The following is a 17,036-nucleotide window of genomic DNA, read 5'->3' on the forward strand; positions in this document are numbered from 1 at the left end:
TGCATACTTGAAATAAACTTCAATCAAATCAAACCCCCCCTCTTAAAAACAAAAACCTGTGTTTAACCTAGCCATCTATAAAACATCATGCTAAAACTGTGAAACAAATGTCCTACTCCCCTAAAGAAAGAAATACATAGCAAACATGACTCAGTTATCCAATAGTGCTGCTGCTTTTTATTGTTAAAATCTTTTTTATTTAATAAGACTAAAAGACTACAATATATATGACTACAAGGGCCAGAAGCCGACTTCATGACGGCTTCCTGTCCTCTCATTCCATTTCCGGTTTTCCGGTTAACGTTACATTTTCAACAACAGATTGCTGCTAATTAAACACTTCATGGAAACGGAGTAACGTTAACGTTATGTCGAGTTCATACGTGTAGTGTAGTATGAACTCGACATAGCGTTAACATTACTCCGTGTCCACTGTTGCTGCCACTGTTGTGTCGCAGATGGATGGTACACTCTGTTAGCTCCGTAGCTAATCCGCTCATAGACTAATTTACCGATAGCAGTACCGTTAACGTCGGAGCTTACTCCTGGGTTTCAGGGGGCATCCCTAGCACCGAGCCACCGCCTCTCTGTCTCTGGCTAGGTGTGTGCGCTTGCGTGCGTGTATGTGCGTGTAGATGACGTAATTTGGGCAAGTGTGTGTGTGACTGACTTTTTTTTTCTGCGAGAGGGAGAGGAAAGCATTTAGCACTGCGCTTGTTAGTCTCATCTCAGCCGCGGCGGCCTCTAACGTGAGGGCAAAACATCACGATATCCACGATACGTTTAAAAAGTATCGTTAATGAACTGTACCCAATATTTATATATATCGTCATATCGCCCAGCCCTACTTCTACTATAAAATTTCTATTGTTACTTCGAAACAAAATTCCTCGTTATCAAAGAGAGAAATTCATTCATTCAAAGAAGAAAGACTTCATTCAGGTGTGTGTGTGTGTGTGTGTGAGTGACTGCAAACAAAGCTAAGGCCGATCTTTTAATAACCCATTCATTTCCCCACGGCCACGAGCAGACCTTATTTGGGCATATATATTTTACGACACGTGAGAGGTCGTGACCCTGGCTGGGTGAGAGGTCGTGACCCTGACTACCAGGGACCTACTAACCACCGCTCCACCAAGTGGGAACTTCCTGTTCCAGTCCCAGCATGTTGTATCTTGGGGGGGAGGTTGAGGGGTCCAGTCCCAGCATGTTGTATCTTGGGGGGGAGGTTGAGGGGTCCAGTCCCAGTGTGTTGTATCTTGGGGGGGAGGTTGAGGGGTCCAGTCCCAGAGTGTTGTATCTTGGGGGGAGGTTGAGGGGTCCAGTCCCAGCGTGTTGTATCTTGGGGGGAGGTTGTGGGGTCCAGTCCCAGCATGTTGTATCTTGGGGGGGAGGTTGAGGGGTCCAGTCCCAGCGTGTTGTATCTTGGGGGGGAGGTTGAGGGGTCCAGTCCCAGCATGTTGTATCTTGGGGGGGAGGTTGAGGGGTCCAGTCCCAGCGTGTTGTATCTTGGGGGGGAGGTTGAGGGGTCCAGTCCCAGCATGTTGTATCTTGGGGGGGAGGTTGAGGGGTCCAGTCCCAGCGTGTTGTATCTTGGGGGGAGGTTGAGGGGTCGAGTCCCAGCATGTTGTATCTTGGGGGGGAGGTTGAGGGGTCCAGTCCCAGCGTGTTGTATCTTGGGGGGAGGTTGTGGGGTCCAGTCCCAGCATGTTGTATCTTGGGGGGGAGGTTGAGGGGTCCAGTCCCAGCATGTTGTATCTTGGGGGGGAGGTTGAGGGGTCCAGTCCCAGCGTGTTGTATCTTGGGGGGGAGGTTGAGGGGTCCAGTCCCAGCGTGTTGTATCTTGGGGGGAGGTTGTGGGGTCCAGTCCCAGCATGTTGTATCTTGGGGGGGAGGTTGAGGGGTCCAGTCCCAGCGTGTTGTATCTTGGGGGGAGGTTGAGGGGTCCAGTCCCAGCGTGTTGTATCTTGGGGGGAGGTTGAGGGGTCCAGTCCCAGCATGTTGTATCTTGGGGGGAGGTTGAGGGGTCCAGTCCCAGCATGTATCTTGGGGGGAGGTTGAGGGGTCCAGTCCCAGCGTGTTGTATCTTGGGGGGAGGTTGAGGGGTCCAGTCCCAGCGTGTTGTATCTTGGGGGGAGGTTGAGGGGTCGAGTCCCAGCGTGTTGTATCTTGGGGGGGAGGTTGAGGGGTCCAGTCCCAGCGTGTTGTATCTTGGGGGGAGGTTGAGGGGTCCAGTCCCAGCATGTTGTATCTTGGGGGGAGGTTGAGGGGTCCAGTCCCAGCGTGTTGTATCTTGGGGGGAGGTTGAGGGGTCCAGTCCCAGCATGTTGTATCTTGGGGGGGAGGTTGAGGGGTCCAGTCCCAGCATGTTGTATCTTGGGGGGAGGTTGAGGGGTCCAGTCCCAGCATGTTGTATCTTGGGGGGGAGGTTGAGGGGTCGAGTCCCAGCATGTTGTATCTTGGGGGGAGGTTGAGAGGTCCAGTCCCAGCATGTATCTTGGGGGGAGGTTGAGGGGTCCAGTCCCAGCGTGTTGTATCTTGGGGGGGAGGTTGAGGGGTCCAGTCCCAGCGTGTTGTATCTTGGGGGGAGGTTGAGGGGTCCAGTCCCAGTTGTTTCAATGCGTTCTGTCTGTGTCCCGACTGTACACAATGAAGGGTTAAAGCAGACTTGCTTACTTGTACTTTATTCACAGTTGTTATGGTTACAACATAAGCTTGGTTCCACCCTAAGCGAACCCTCGGTGTCACCTCTAAAAGAGTCCTACGTGCAACAGCACTTAAATAGAACAATCCTATTGTACATCTTTCTTTTTCTTTTTCCAAGTACAGATATATACACGATCTCGATATTTAACTTACAGCTACTTAACCTGTGTTCTACTTACTTACACCAGATCCAAACAACAACACTGTGTAAATGACTCATTAGTACCCCTCCACACTCAACCGCTAAAAACATGATTGTGCACAATAACCCATTTCACTCTTTTTTTTCTCTTTTTTTTTCTCTCTTTCCAGTCCATTCTCTAATCACGAAGTATAGTCCTTCAGGTATTGAGGCCTGACAACCTGTCGACCAGACCTGGTAGTGACCGTACCTTGGCTCCCTACCGGGTTGACTGGCGGGCCGGCCTTCTCAGTCACTGGTGACGCAGGTGTGATTGTACCTGGTGTGTCTATAGTGGTGTGATCGTGTCTGAGGTGGCGACGGTTTCTTCTCAGAACACCTCCCGACTCTAACTCCACCTCATATGATCTGTGGCTCACTGGTCGGATCACCTTTGCCACTCTCCAAGTCCTGTGTGTGTCACCAGGCTGTACTCTCACACTGTCTCCTCTTTTCAGAGTGTCCATGTCCTTTGCTGTGCGATTGTAGTATTTTTCCTGTCTCTGTCTGTTGCCTTTTCAGTCCCTGGTCATTGTCTGTTACCTCTGGCTCCAGCAGAGTGTCTTTTGTAGGAAGCAGGGTTCTGGTCCTCCTGCTTAGGAGTCTCTGTGCTGGACTTGTGTTGAGGCCCTGGCTCGGCGTGTTACGATGGTCCAACATAGCCAGGTACGGATCCTCTCTCGCCGCTGCAGCCTTCAGCATCAGGCCCTTGGCTGTCTTTACCGCCGACTCCGCCTTCCCGTTACTCTGTGGGTATCCCCGCGAAGATGTCCTGTGTTCAAAACCCCACTTCTGTCTGAAGTGTTGAAACTCTTGTGATGCATACTGTGGCCCGTTATCAGACATAACGACATCAGGTATCCCTTGCCTGGCAAAGTGGGCCTTGAGTTTTCTGATTACTGTGTTGCTCTTAGTGTCAGACAGATAGTCAACCTCCCAAAAGTTAGAGAAGTAGTCTACAGTGATCAGGTAGTCTTTGTTGTGGAACGAGAAAAGGTCTGTCCCTACCTTGGCCCAGGGTCTGCTGGCCATGTCATGTGGGTGTAGTGTCTCCCTCTGTTGCCTTGGGTCCACTGACCTGCATATACCACATTTAGCGATGAAGGTCTTTAGCTCCTCGTTCATCCCATGCCAGTATACACACTCCCTCGCTCGCCTCAGACATCCTTCTACTCCCAGATGCGAGGAGTGGATCCTGTACGTGATGTCACCCCTGAGTGCATCTGGTATCACGGCTCTTTCTCCTCGGAAAACGATGCCGTCCTGGAAACTCATTTCCTCCTGGAACGAATAGTAGTGCCTGATGTCACTTGGCAAGTCTCTTTTCCTCTTGGGCCACCCTGACAGTATTCTATTTGCCACACTCTGTAACTTTAGGTCATCCTTTGTTGCAGCTCTGATAGCGCTCAGCCTCTCTGCTGAGATGGGTAAATAGCTAACCATGTTTACCGACTCTACCTCTGTCTCACTGTCTCCCTTAGTGCTCTCTGGTAAGTATGCTCTACTCAACGTGTCTGCAAGCAACATATCCCTTCCTGGCACATATGTCACACTAATATCATAGTGCTGCAGTCTGAGTAGCATCCTTTGTAATCTCTTCGGTGCACTAAGCAGTGGCTTGCAGTGGATATTTTCTAGAGGCTTGTGGTCGCTTTGCACGGTCACCGGTCTACCATATGTATATTGATGGAACTTTTCCATACCAAACACTATGGCTAAACACTCTTTCTCTATTTGGGCATAGCCCTTTTCAGTTGGCGTGAGCGCCCTACTACTAAATGCTACAGGTTTACCTTTCTGTGTCAGGGCGGCCCCCAGTCCTGTGTCGGACGCATCACATTGTAGCGTCAACTCTTCTCTGTTGTAATACTGTAGGACTGGTGCTTTGGCTATCTTGTCTTTCAGCCTTTGAAACGCTTCCTCTTGGACATCTGCCCATTCCCACATGTTTTCCTTCCGTGTGAGTTGTCTAAGAATCTCGCAGTCATCTGACAGGTGGTCAAAGAACTTCGCCAGGTAGTTGACCATCCCAACCAGTCTTTGTACTCCTTTTACATCTGTTGGCTTCGGCATCTCTCTGACCGCCCGTACTTTCTCCGGGTCAATTCTCAGCCCCTTAGCCGTGAGCAGATGACCTATGTAGGGCACCTCTTTTTGTCGAAGCTTGAACTTATCCGCGTTCAGCTTGATGTTGCGCTCCCTGCATCTGGTTAGAAAACCTCTGCGTTTCTTGTCGTGGTCCTTTTCTGCCTCCTCCTGCGTTGCTCCTTCCCCTGTGATTAACATATCATCTGCTATGACGTAGACTCCTGGTAGGCCCTCTAGGGCCTGCATGAGCTTTCTTTGGAACACTTCCGGTGCTGGGCTTATTCCCATCGGCATCCGGAGCCAACGGTAGCGACCAAATGGAGTGGCGAATGTGGTCAGGTAGCTTGACTTCTCTTCTAGCTTGACGTGCCAGAAACCGTGCTTCACGTCGCAGACTGTGAATACTTTTGCCTTTGACATCTCCGGCAGGATGTCATCTATAGTCGGGAGTGGATAGTGACTTCTCTTTAGTGCCCGATTCAGAGGTTTCGGGTCTATGCACAGCCTTAGTTTCCCATTCGGCTTCCTTAATGAGATCATGCTGCTGATCCAGTCAGTGCTGCATTCCACTGGTGTGATAATCCCTCTTCTCTCCAGATCCTTGAGTTCCTCCTGTATCGGTATGATCATCGCTACAGGCACTCTGCGCTTTGGCAGTTTCACTGGCGGCACTCTGTCATCTATCTCTATTTTATACTCCCCCTCCATGCATCCATCTCCGGTGAACACATCCCCAAACTCAGCATTTATTCTGTCCCTTGTCATGTGACTGTCACTTTCTCCCCCTGTCACTGGACTCTGCTCTTTCCTCACTATGCTGTCTATAGCTAGGATATTTTCGTACTGTACCTTTATCAACTTCATAGCCTCACTGTCTTTCCTGCCCAGTAAAGGGATTCTGCTACTCTGGTCTACCACCTGAAACTCTAGCCTGTAACGCTTGTTGTTTCTGGGGTTTCTGATCCTAACCTTACATGTACCCAGAGGAATCACCCTAGGCAAAAGTATTCACAGTCTGCGACATGAAGCACGGTTTCTGGCACGTCAAGCTAGAAGAGAAGTCAAGCTACCTGACCACATTCGCCACTCTTCTGACTGTTTTAGCGCATGTACCTCTTCCACTGCCTGCCCTTGTTGCAGTGTCCTGCTATTAGACCTTGACAGCTCATACGCTCTACATATTTTTAGGCATGTTTCCAGAGTCAGCCTATCCTCCCTGAGCAGTCTCTCTCTCAGTTCTGAGCTATTTGTACCACATACAATTCGATCTCTGATCAGGGAATCTCTAATGTCCTCAAAGTTGCAACTACTAGCAAGCATTCTTAAGTCTGTTACATAGCTGTCCACGTTTTCATTGAGGTTGAGGGGTCCAGTCCCAGCATGTTGTATCTTGGGGGGGAGGTTGAGGGGTCCAGTCCCAGTGTGTTGTATCTTGGGGGGGAGGTTGAGGGGTCCAGTCCCAGAGTGTTGTATCTTGGGGGGAGGTTGAGGGGTCCAGTCCCAGCGTGTTGTATCTTGGGGGGAGGTTGTGGGGTCCAGTCCCAGCATGTTGTATCTTGGGGGGGAGGTTGAGGGGTCCAGTCCCAGCGTGTTGTATCTTGGGGGGGAGGTTGAGGGGTCCAGTCCCAGCGTGTTGTATCTTGGGGGGGAGGTTGAGGGGTCCAGTCCCAGCGTGTTGTATCTTGGGGGGGAGGTTGAGGGGTCCAGTCCCAGCATGTTGTATCTTGGGGGGAGGTTGAGGGGTCCAGTCCCAGCGTGTTGTATCTTGGGGGGGAGGTTGAGGGGTCCAGTCCCAGCATGTTGTATCTTGGGGGGGAGGTTGAGGGGTCCAGTCCCAGCATGTTGTATCTTGGGGGGGAGGTTGAGGGGTCCAGTCCCAGCGTGTTGTATCTTGGGGGGGAGGTTGAGGGGTCCAGTCCCAGCATGTTGTATCTTGGGGGGAGGTTGAGGGGTCCAGTCCCAGCATGTTGTATCTTGGGGGGAGGTTGAGGGGTCCAGTCCCAGCGTGTTGTATCTTGGGGGGAGGTTGAGGGGTCCAGTCCCAGCATGTTGTATCTTGGGGGGGAGGTTGAGGGGTCCAGTCCCAGCATGTTGTATCTTGGGGGGGAGGTTGAGGGGTCCAGTCCCAGCATGTTGTATCATGGGGGGGAGGTTGAGGGGTCCAGTCCCAGCGTGTTGTATCTTGGGGGGGAGGTTGAGGGGTCCAGTCCCAGCATGTTGTATCTTGGGGGGGAGGTTGAGGGGTCCAGTCCCAGCATGTTGTATCATGGGGGGGAGGTTGAGGGGTCCAGTCCCAGCGTGTTGTATCTTGGGGGGGAGGTTGAGGGGTCCAGTCCCAGCATGTTGTATCTTGGGGGGGAGGTTGAGGGGTCCAGTCCCAGCGTGTTGTATCTTGGGGGGAGGTTGAGGGGTCGAGTCCCAGCATGTTGTATCTTGGGGGGGAGGTTGAGGGGTCCAGTCCCAGCGTGTTGTATCTTGGGGGGAGGTTGTGGGGTCCAGTCCCAGCATGTTGTATCTTGGGGGGGAGGTTGAGGGGTCCAGTCCCAGCATGTTGTATCTTGGGGGGGAGGTTGAGGGGTCCAGTCCCAGCGTGTTGTATCTTGGGGGGGAGGTTGAGGGGTCCAGTCCCAGCGTGTTGTATCTTGGGGGGAGGTTGTGGGGTCCAGTCCCAGCATGTTGTATCTTGGGGGGGAGGTTGAGGGGTCCAGTCCCAGCGTGTTGTATCTTGGGGGGAGGTTGAGGGGTCCAGTCCCAGCGTGTTGTATCTTGGGGGGAGGTTGAGGGGTCCAGTCCCAGCATGTTGTATCTTGGGGGGAGGTTGAGGGGTCCAGTCCCAGCATGTATCTTGGGGGGAGGTTGAGGGGTCCAGTCCCAGCGTGTTGTATCTTGGGGGGAGGTTGAGGGGTCCAGTCCCAGCGTGTTGTATCTTGGGGGGAGGTTGAGGGGTCGAGTCCCAGCGTGTTGTATCTTGGGGGGGAGGTTGAGGGGTCCAGTCCCAGCGTGTTGTATCTTGGGGGGAGGTTGAGGGGTCCAGTCCCAGCATGTTGTATCTTGGGGGGAGGTTGAGGGGTCCAGTCCCAGCGTGTTGTATCTTGGGGGGAGGTTGAGGGGTCCAGTCCCAGCATGTTGTATCTTGGGGGGGAGGTTGAGGGGTCCAGTCCCAGCATGTTGTATCTTGGGGGGAGGTTGAGGGGTCCAGTCCCAGCATGTTGTATCTTGGGGGGGAGGTTGAGGGGTCGAGTCCCAGCATGTTGTATCTTGGGGGGAGGTTGAGAGGTCCAGTCCCAGCATGTATCTTGGGGGGAGGTTGAGGGGTCCAGTCCCAGCGTGTTGTATCTTGGGGGGGAGGTTGAGGGGTCCAGTCCCAGCGTGTTGTATCTTGGGGGGAGGTTGAGGGGTCCAGTCCCAGTTGTTTCAATGCGTTCTGTCTGTGTCCCGACTGTACACAATGAAGGGTTAAAGCAGACTTGCTTACTTGTACTTTATTCACAGTTGTTATGGTTACAACATAAGCTTGGTTCCACCCTAAGCGAACCCTCGGTGTCACCTCTAAAAGAGTCCTACGTGCAACAGCACTTAAATAGAACAATCCTATTGTACATCTTTCTTTTTCTTTTTCCAAGTACAGATATATACACGATCTCGATATTTAACTTACAGCTACTTAACCTGTGTTCTACTTACTTACACCAGATCCAAACAACAACACTGTGTAAATGACTCATTAGTACCCCTCCACACTCAACCGCTAAAAACATGATTGTGCACAATAACCCATTTCACTCTTTTTTTTCTCTTTTTTTTTCTCTCTTTCCAGTCCATTCTCTAATCACGAAGTATAGTCCTTCAGGTATTGAGGCCTGACAACCTGTCGAACCAGACCTGGTAGTGACCGTACCTTGGCTCCCTACCGGGTTGACTGGCGGGCCGGCCTTCTCAGTCACTGGTGACGCAGGTGTGATTGTACCTGGTGTGTCTATAGTGGTGTGATCGTGTCTGAGGTGGCGACGGTTTCTTCTCAGAACACCTCCCGACTCTAACTCCACCTCATATGATCTGTGGCTCACTGGTCGGATCACCTTTGCCACTCTCCAAGTCCTGTGTGTGTCACCAGGCTGTACTCTCACACTGTCTCCTCTTTTCAGAGTGTCCATGTCCTTTGCTGTGCGATTGTAGTATTTTTCCTGTCTCTGTCTGTTGCCTTTTCAGTCCCTGGTCATTGTCCGTTACCTCTGGCTCCAGCAGAGTGTCTTTTGTAGGAAGCAGGGTTCTGGTCCTCCTGCTTAGGAGTCTCTGTGCTGGACTTGTGTTGAGGCCCTGGCTCGGCGTGTTACGATGGTCCAACATAGCCAGGTACGGATCCTCTCTCGCCGCTGCAGCCTTCAGCATCAGGCCCTTGGCTGTCTTTACCGCCGACTCCGCCTTCCCGTTACTCTGTGGGTATCCCGGCGAAGATGTCCTGTGTTCAAAACCCCACTTCTGTCTGAAGTGTTGAAACTCTTGTGATGCATACTGTGGCCCGTTATCAGACATAACGACATCAGGTATCCCTTGCCTGGCAAAGTGGGCCTTGAGTTTTCTGATTACTGTGTTGCTCTTAGTGTCAGACAGATAGTCAACCTCCCAAAAGTTAGAGAAGTAGTCTACAGTGATCAGGTAGTCTTTGTTGTGGAACGAGAAAAGGTCTGTCCCTACCTTGGCCCAGGGTCTGCTGGCCATGTCATGTGGGTGTAGTGTCTCCCTCTGTTGCCTTGGGTCCACTGACCTGCATATACCACATTTAGCGATGAAGGTCTTTAGCTCCTCGTTCATCCCATGCCAGTATACACACTCCCTCGCTCGCCTCAGACATCCTTCTACTCCCAGATGCGAGGAGTGGATCCTGTACGTGATGTCACCCCTGAGTGCATCTGGTATCACGGCTCTTTCTCCTCGGAAAACGATGCCGTCCTGGAAACTCATTTCCTCCTGGAACGAATAGTAGTGCCTGATGTCACTTGGCAAGTCTCTTTTCCTCTTGGGCCACCCTGACAGTATTCTATTTGCCACACTCTGTAACTTTAGGTCATCCTTTGTTGCAGCTCTGATAGCGCTCAGCCTCTCTGCTGAGATGGGTAAATAGCTAACCATGTTTACCGACTCTACCTCTGTCTCACTGTCTCCCTTAGTGCTCTCTGGTAAGTATGCTCTACTCAACGTGTCTGCAAGCAACATATCCCTTCCTGGCACATATGTCACACTAATATCATAGTGCTGCAGTCTGAGTAGCATCCTTTGTAATCTCTTCGGTGCACTAAGCAGTGGCTTGCAGTGGATATTTTCTAGAGGCTTGTGGTCGCTTTGCACGGTCACCGGTCTACCATATGTATATTGATGGAACTTTTCCATACCAAACACTATGGCTAAACACTCTTTCTCTATTTGGGCATAGCCCTTTTCAGTTGGCGTGAGCGCCCTACTACTAAATGCTACAGGCTTACCTTTCTGTGTCAGGGCGGCCCCCAGTCCTGTGTCGGACGCATCACATTGTAGCGTCAACTCTTCTCTGTTGTAATACTGTAGGACTGGTGCTTTGGCTATCTTGTCTTTCAGCCTTTGAAACGCTTCCTCTTGGACATCTGCCCATTCCCACATGTTTTCCTTCCGTGTGAGTTGTCTAAGAATCTCGCAGTCATCTGACAGGTGGTCAAAGAACTTCGCCAGGTAGTTGACCATCCCAACCAGTCTTTGTACTCCTTTTACATCTGTTGGCTTCGGCATCTCTCTGACCGCCCGTACTTTCTCCGGGTCAATTCTCAGCCCCTTAGCCGTGAGCAGATGACCTATGTAGGGCACCTCTTTTTGTCGAAGCTTGAACTTATCCGCGTTCAGCTTGATGTTGCGCTCCCTGCATCTGGTTAGAAAACCTCTGCGTTTCTTGTCGTGGTCCTTTTCTGCCTCCTCCTGCGTTGCTCCTTCCCCTGTGATTAACATATCATCTGCTATGACGTAGACTCCTGGTAGGCCCTCTAGGGCCTGCATGAGCTTTCTTTGGAACACTTCCGGTGCTGGGCTTATTCCCATCGGCATCCGGAGCCAACGGTAGCGACCAAATGGAGTGGCGAATGTGGTCAGGTAGCTTGACTTCTCTTCTAGCTTGACGTGCCAGAAACCGTGCTTCACGTCGCAGACTGTGAATACTTTTGCCTTTGACATCTCCGGCAGGATGTCATCTATAGTCGGGAGTGGATAGTGACTTCTCTTTAGTGCCCGATTCAGAGGTTTCGGGTCTATGCACAGCCTTAGTTTCCCATTCGGCTTCCTTAATGAGATCATGCTGCTGATCCAGTCAGTGCTGCATTCCACTGGTGTGATAATCCCTCTTCTCTCCAGATCCTTGAGTTCCTCCTGTATCGGTATGATCATCGCTACAGGCACTCTGCGCTTTGGCAGTTTCACTGGCGGCACTCTGTCATCTATCTCTATTTTATACTCCCCCTCCATGCATCCATCTCCGGTGAACACATCCCCAAACTCAGCATTTATTCTGTCCCTTGTCATGTGACTGTCACTTTCTCCCCCTGTCACTGGACTCTGCTCTTTCCTCACTATGCTGTCTATAGCTAGGATATTTTCGTACTGTACCTTTATCAACTTCATAGCCTCACTGTCTTTCCTGCCCAGTAAAGGGATTCTGCTACTCTGGTCTACCACCTGAAACTCTAGCCTGTAACGCTTGTTGTTTCTGGGGTTTCTGATCCTAACCTTACATGTACCCAGAGGAATCACCCTAGGCAAAAGTATTCACAGTCTGCGACATGAAGCACGGTTTCTGGCACGTCAAGCTAGAAGAGAAGTCAAGCTACCTGACCACATTCGCCACTCTTCTGACTGTTTTAGCGCATGTACCTCTTCCACTGCCTGCCCTTGTTGCAGTGTCCTGCTATTAGACCTTGACAGCTCATACGCTCTACATATTTTTAGGCATGTTTCCAGAGTCAGCCTATCCTCCCTGAGCAGTCTCTCTCTCAGTTCTGAGCTATTTGTACCACATACAATTCGATCTCTGATCAGGGAATCTCTAATGTCCTCAAAGTTGCAACTACTAGCAAGCATTCTTAAGTCTGTTACATAGCTGTCCACGTTTTCATCCAATCCTTGGTTCCTGATAAAGAATCTGTATCTTTCCACTGTTTCATTTACCTTTGGATTGCAGTACTCGTCAAACTGCTTGATGATAGTTGTCACTGTTGTCTTCGCCGACGGACTCGGCAGAGTTGACCACAGTTCTCTGCCCTTTTCTCCGACGAGATATTTAAATAGCTTGACTTTTGTTGTCTCTTCGGCGTCGGGCATGGTAAGGTCTGTATACAATGTGAACTCCTCCTTCCAACTTTTCCACGCCTTCGCCAAGTTGCTGGAGTCCAAAAGTAGTAGACCAGGAGGTCTCAGCGCATTTAGCCCTTCCATCGCCGATAGCTAGTAAGAGTTTTCTCCCCGAAGTCCGTGTTAGCCACAGCTCGCCAGCTCAACTCTTTACTTCTCCAGCTACCGCGCGAATTACTTTCCCGATCTGTACCCAGCTGTCACCATGTTTCAATGCGTTCTGTCTGTGTCCCGACTGTACACAATGAAGGGTTAAAGCAGACTTGCTTACTTGTACTTTATTCACAGTTGTTATGGTTACAACATAAGCTTGGTTCCACCCTAAGCGAACCCTCGGTGTCACCTCTAAAATAGTCCTACGTGCAACAGCACTTAAATAGAACAATCCTATTGTTACACCAGTGTGTTGTATCTTGGGGGGGAGGTTGAGGGGTCCAGTCCCAGCATGTTGTATCTTGGGGGGAGGTTGAGGGGTCCAGTCCCAGCATGTTGTATCTTGGGGGGGAGGTTGTGGGGTCCAGTCCCAGCATGTTGTATCTTGGGGGGAGGTTGAGGGGTCCAGTCCCAGCATGTTGTATCTTGGGGGGAGGTTGAGGGGTCCAGTCCCAGCGTGTTGTATCTTGGGGGGAGGTTGAGGGGTCCAGTCCCAGCATGTTGTATCTTGGGGGGGAGGTTGAGGGGTCCAGTCCCAGCATGTTGTATCTTGGGGGGAGGTTGAGGGGTCCAGTCCCAGCATGTTGTATCTTGGGGGGAGGTTGAGGGGTCCAGTCCCAGCATGTTGTATCTTGGGGGGAGGTTGAGGGGTCCAGTCCCAGCATGTTGTATCTTGGGGGGAGGTTGAGGGGTCCAGTCCCAGCATGTTGTATCTTGGGGGGAGGTTGAGGGGTCCAGTCCCAGCATGTTGTATCTTGGGGGGAGGTTGTGGGGTCGAGTCCCAGCCACACTGAGCACAAGCAATACTGAAGGAGAGACCAACGTACAGAGTGGACATTATAAATGACAGTTTAGTCATTCAGCTGATGCTTCTATCCAAAGCCACTTACAGAATTATATGTTGACAATTTGAATGAATGAATCTTTGGTCAGATCTCCAAAAAGTAAATTTATAAAAAAAAGTTATAATTTGGTATCTTATACAATTCACAATGGAACAGTAATGTTGTGCTTTGCCAGTGTTTTACCTGCTCTACCACTGTACAGAAATGAGGCGTTTCCTATCAAAAGTGGTTACCATGGTTACATTGCGTCTCTTCCATCCGCAGCCCAATCAGCACAACACCGTGAAGTCCGGAAGCTTCCAGGCTCTTGAGAAGGAGCTGGTGTTTGATATCGACATGACGGACTATGATGACGTCAGGAGCTGCTGCAGGTAACTGTCATGGTTCATGTATACGTCTCGTAGAAGTGGCCCATTGATATGCATAAAGTCACACAACAGAACGTTGCACCGTGTTTCTTGTTTCCAACCCCGTGTTATTTTGATTCAGCGCCGCTGACATCTGCTCCAAGTGCTGGACTCTGATGACCGTTGCTGTCCGGATCCTGGACAGAGCTCTTAGGGGTGAATATGGAATTTTTTTGCAGACATTTCTGTGCAACTGTCCGTTCATGAACAGCGAGAATATTCACACGCTTAGCACTGTTGAGCTTCTTCAGTGCATGGTCAAGGTCAAGCAACCTTCATCAGAGCAGACGAAGTAATGAAAGCTGAAAACAGACGTGTGTCTCAGTGGATATCTTCTCTGTCTCAGTGGATATCTTCTCTGTCTCAGTGGATATCTTCTCTGTCTCAGTGGATATCTTCTCTGTCTCAGTGGATATCTTCTCTGTGTCTCAGTGGATATCTTCTCTGTCTCAGTGGATATCTTCTCTGTGTCTTAGTGGATATCTTCTCTGTCTCAGTGGATATCTTCTCTGTCTCAGTGGATATCTTCTGTGTCTCAGTGGATATCTTCTCTGTCTCAGTGGATATCTTCTGTGTCTCAGTGGATATCTTCTCTGTCTCAGTGGATATCTTCTCTGTCTCAGTGGATATCTTCTCTGTCTCAGTGGATATCTTCTGTCTCAGTGGATATCTTCTCTGTCTCAGTGGATATCTTCTCTGTCTCAGTGGATATCTTCTGTGTCTCAGTGGATATTTTCTCTGTCTCAGTGGATATCTTCTCTGTCTCAGTGGATATCTTCTCTGTCTCAGTGGATATCTTCTCTGTCTCAGTGGATATCTTCTCTGTCTCAGTGGATATCTTCTCTGTCTCAGTGGATATCTTCTCTGTGTCTCAGTGGATATCTTCTGTGTCTCAGTGGATATCTTCTCTGTCTCAGTGGATATCTTCTCTGTCTGAGTGGATATCTTCTCTGTCTGAGTGGATATCTTCTCTGTATCTTCTCTGTCTCAGTGGATATCTTCTCTGTCTCAGTGGATATCTTCTCTGTGTCTCAGTGGATATCTTCTCTGTGTCTCAGTGGATATCTTCTCTGTGTCTCAGTGGATATCTTCTCTGTCTCAGTGGATATCTTCTCTGTCTCAGTGGATATCTTCTCTGTCTCAGTGGATATCTTCTCTGTCTCAGTGGATATCTTCTCTGTCTCAGTGGATATCTTCTCTGCCGACATATCTTCTCTGTCTGAGTGGATATCTTCTCTGTGTCTCAGTGGATATCTTCTCTGTGTCTCAGTGGATATCTTCTCTGTGTCTCAGTGGATATCTTCTCTGTCTCAGTGGATATCTTCTCTGTCTCAGTGGATATCTTCTCTGTCTCAGTGGATATCTTCTCTGTCTCAGTGGATATATTCTCTGTCTCAGTGGATATCTTCTCTGTCTCAGTGGATATCTTCTGTGTCTCAGTGGATATCTTCTCTGTCTCAGTGGATATCTTCTCTGTCTGAGTGGATATCTTCTCTGTCTGAGTGGATATCTTCTCTGTCTGAGTGGATATCTTCTCTGTATCTTCTCTGTCTCAGTGGATATCTTCTCTGTCTCAGTGGATATCTTCTCTGTCTCAGTGGATATCTTCTCTCTCAGTGGATATCTTCTCTGTCTCAGTGGATATCTTCTCTGTCTCAGTGGATATCTTCTCTGTCTGGGAGATTTCAATAGCGCCAATCTGAGAAAGGTATTGCCTGATTTCTACCAGCATGTGACTTGCAACACCAGAGGCGGTAACATCCTAGATCACTGTTACACGCAATTTAAAGGTGGCTACAAGGCTCATTCTGATAGTGGCTTTGGCAAGTCAGATCACGCATCCATTTTCCTTACACCAAAGTACAGACAAAGAATTAAAAGTACTCCCGTAGTCTCGCGAGAGGTGCAGAAATGGGATGTGACGTCAGAGGATACACTAGTGTCAGTGTTTCACAACACAGACTGGATTGTATTCCGCGACACAGATAACATTAATGCCTACACGGAGACAGTGCTGGACTATGTCTGTACTAGGGTGAAAGAAACAATCCCCACTACCAAAATGAAAGTTTACCCAAATCAAAAACCCTGGGTAGACAAATCCGTCCGTGAAGCTCTGAGAGAGCGCACCAAAGCATACAATGACGGCCTAGTGGCAGGCAACATGAACGACCACAAGGTGGCGCAACACAACGTAAGGAGGACAGTGTCAGAGGCCAAACGGCGCTACAGGGATAAAATTGAACTCCAGTTTGAACAAGCTGACTCTAGAGCTATGTGGCAGGGGCTCAAAACGATGACAGACTACAAAGGCGCCTCCCTCAAACTGAACAGTGACATCTCCTTAGCAAACGACCTCAATACCTTCTATGCGAGGTTTGATGCTGGTAATAACAACACCAGCTCACAAGCCTCGGCAATGGGGGGGGGGGGGTCGGCTGCTGATGGAGGCGCAGTGTTCAGGGTAACAGAGCATGAGGTGAGGCGGACCTTTAAAAAGGTGAATATCAGGAAGGCAGCAGGTCCGGACGGCATCCCCGGCCGCGTCCTAAAAGTCTGTGCCGACCAACTGGCCCCAGTATTCACTGACATATTTAACCTGTCCTTAGAACAGGCTGTCATCCCCACCTGCCTGAAGAAGTCCACTATTATCCCTGTACCCAAAAAATCCAAGCCTGCTTGCCTCAACGACTACCGCCCTGTAGCTCTCACCTCCATAGCCATGAAGTGCTTTGAGAAGCTAGTAAAGGGCTACATCTGCTCCTCCCTCCCCATCAACATGGACCCCCTGCAATTTGCATACCGCCCCAACAGGTCCACGGAGGACGCCATATCCCATGTGCTGCACACAGCAGCATCACACCTGGACAAGAGGCAGGGGAACTATGTGAGAATGCTATTCATCGACTACAGCTCGGCATTCAATACCATAGTCCCCTCCATACTCATAGCCAAGCTCAGGGACCTGGGCTTGGGCTATGACCTCTGCCAGTGGGTCTTGGACTTCCTGACTGGCAGACCCCAGGTGGTGAGAGCAGGCAACTGCACCTCCTCATCCATCACCCTCAACATAGGGGCCCCCCAGGGCTGTGTTCTGAGTCCCCTCCTCTACTCCCTGTACACACACGACTGTGTGGCTCAGCGGAGTAGCAATACAATCGTCAAATTTGCTGACGACACAGTGGTGGTGGGCCTGATCTCTGCCAACGACGAGAGGGCCTACCTGGAAGAGGTCAAGGTCCTGGCGGGATGGTGCCAGGAAAACAGCCTCTCCCTGAACGTCAGCAAAAC

At 50.3% G+C, this 17,036-nt stretch overlaps 1 protein-coding gene across 1 annotated transcript in view; it reads left to right on the forward strand.

Moving 5' to 3' along the window:
• Positions 1-17,036, forward strand: part of prim1 (DNA primase subunit 1) — an 86,068-nt gene that overhangs the window by 10,806 nt on the left and 58,226 nt on the right. Inside the window, exons 3-4 of the mRNA XM_084333227.1 lie at positions 13,603-13,709; positions 13,828-13,901. Of these exons, the coding sequence (XP_084189353.1) occupies positions 13,603-13,709; positions 13,828-13,901 (181 nt within the window). The remainder of the gene's footprint in view (positions 1-13,602; positions 13,710-13,827; positions 13,902-17,036) is intronic.

This window comes from Notolepis coatsorum (assembly GCF_963971535.1).
Source record: "Notolepis coatsorum genome assembly, chromosome: 17".
NCBI classification, from domain to species: Eukaryota; Metazoa; Chordata; class Actinopteri; order Aulopiformes; family Paralepididae; genus Notolepis; species Notolepis coatsorum.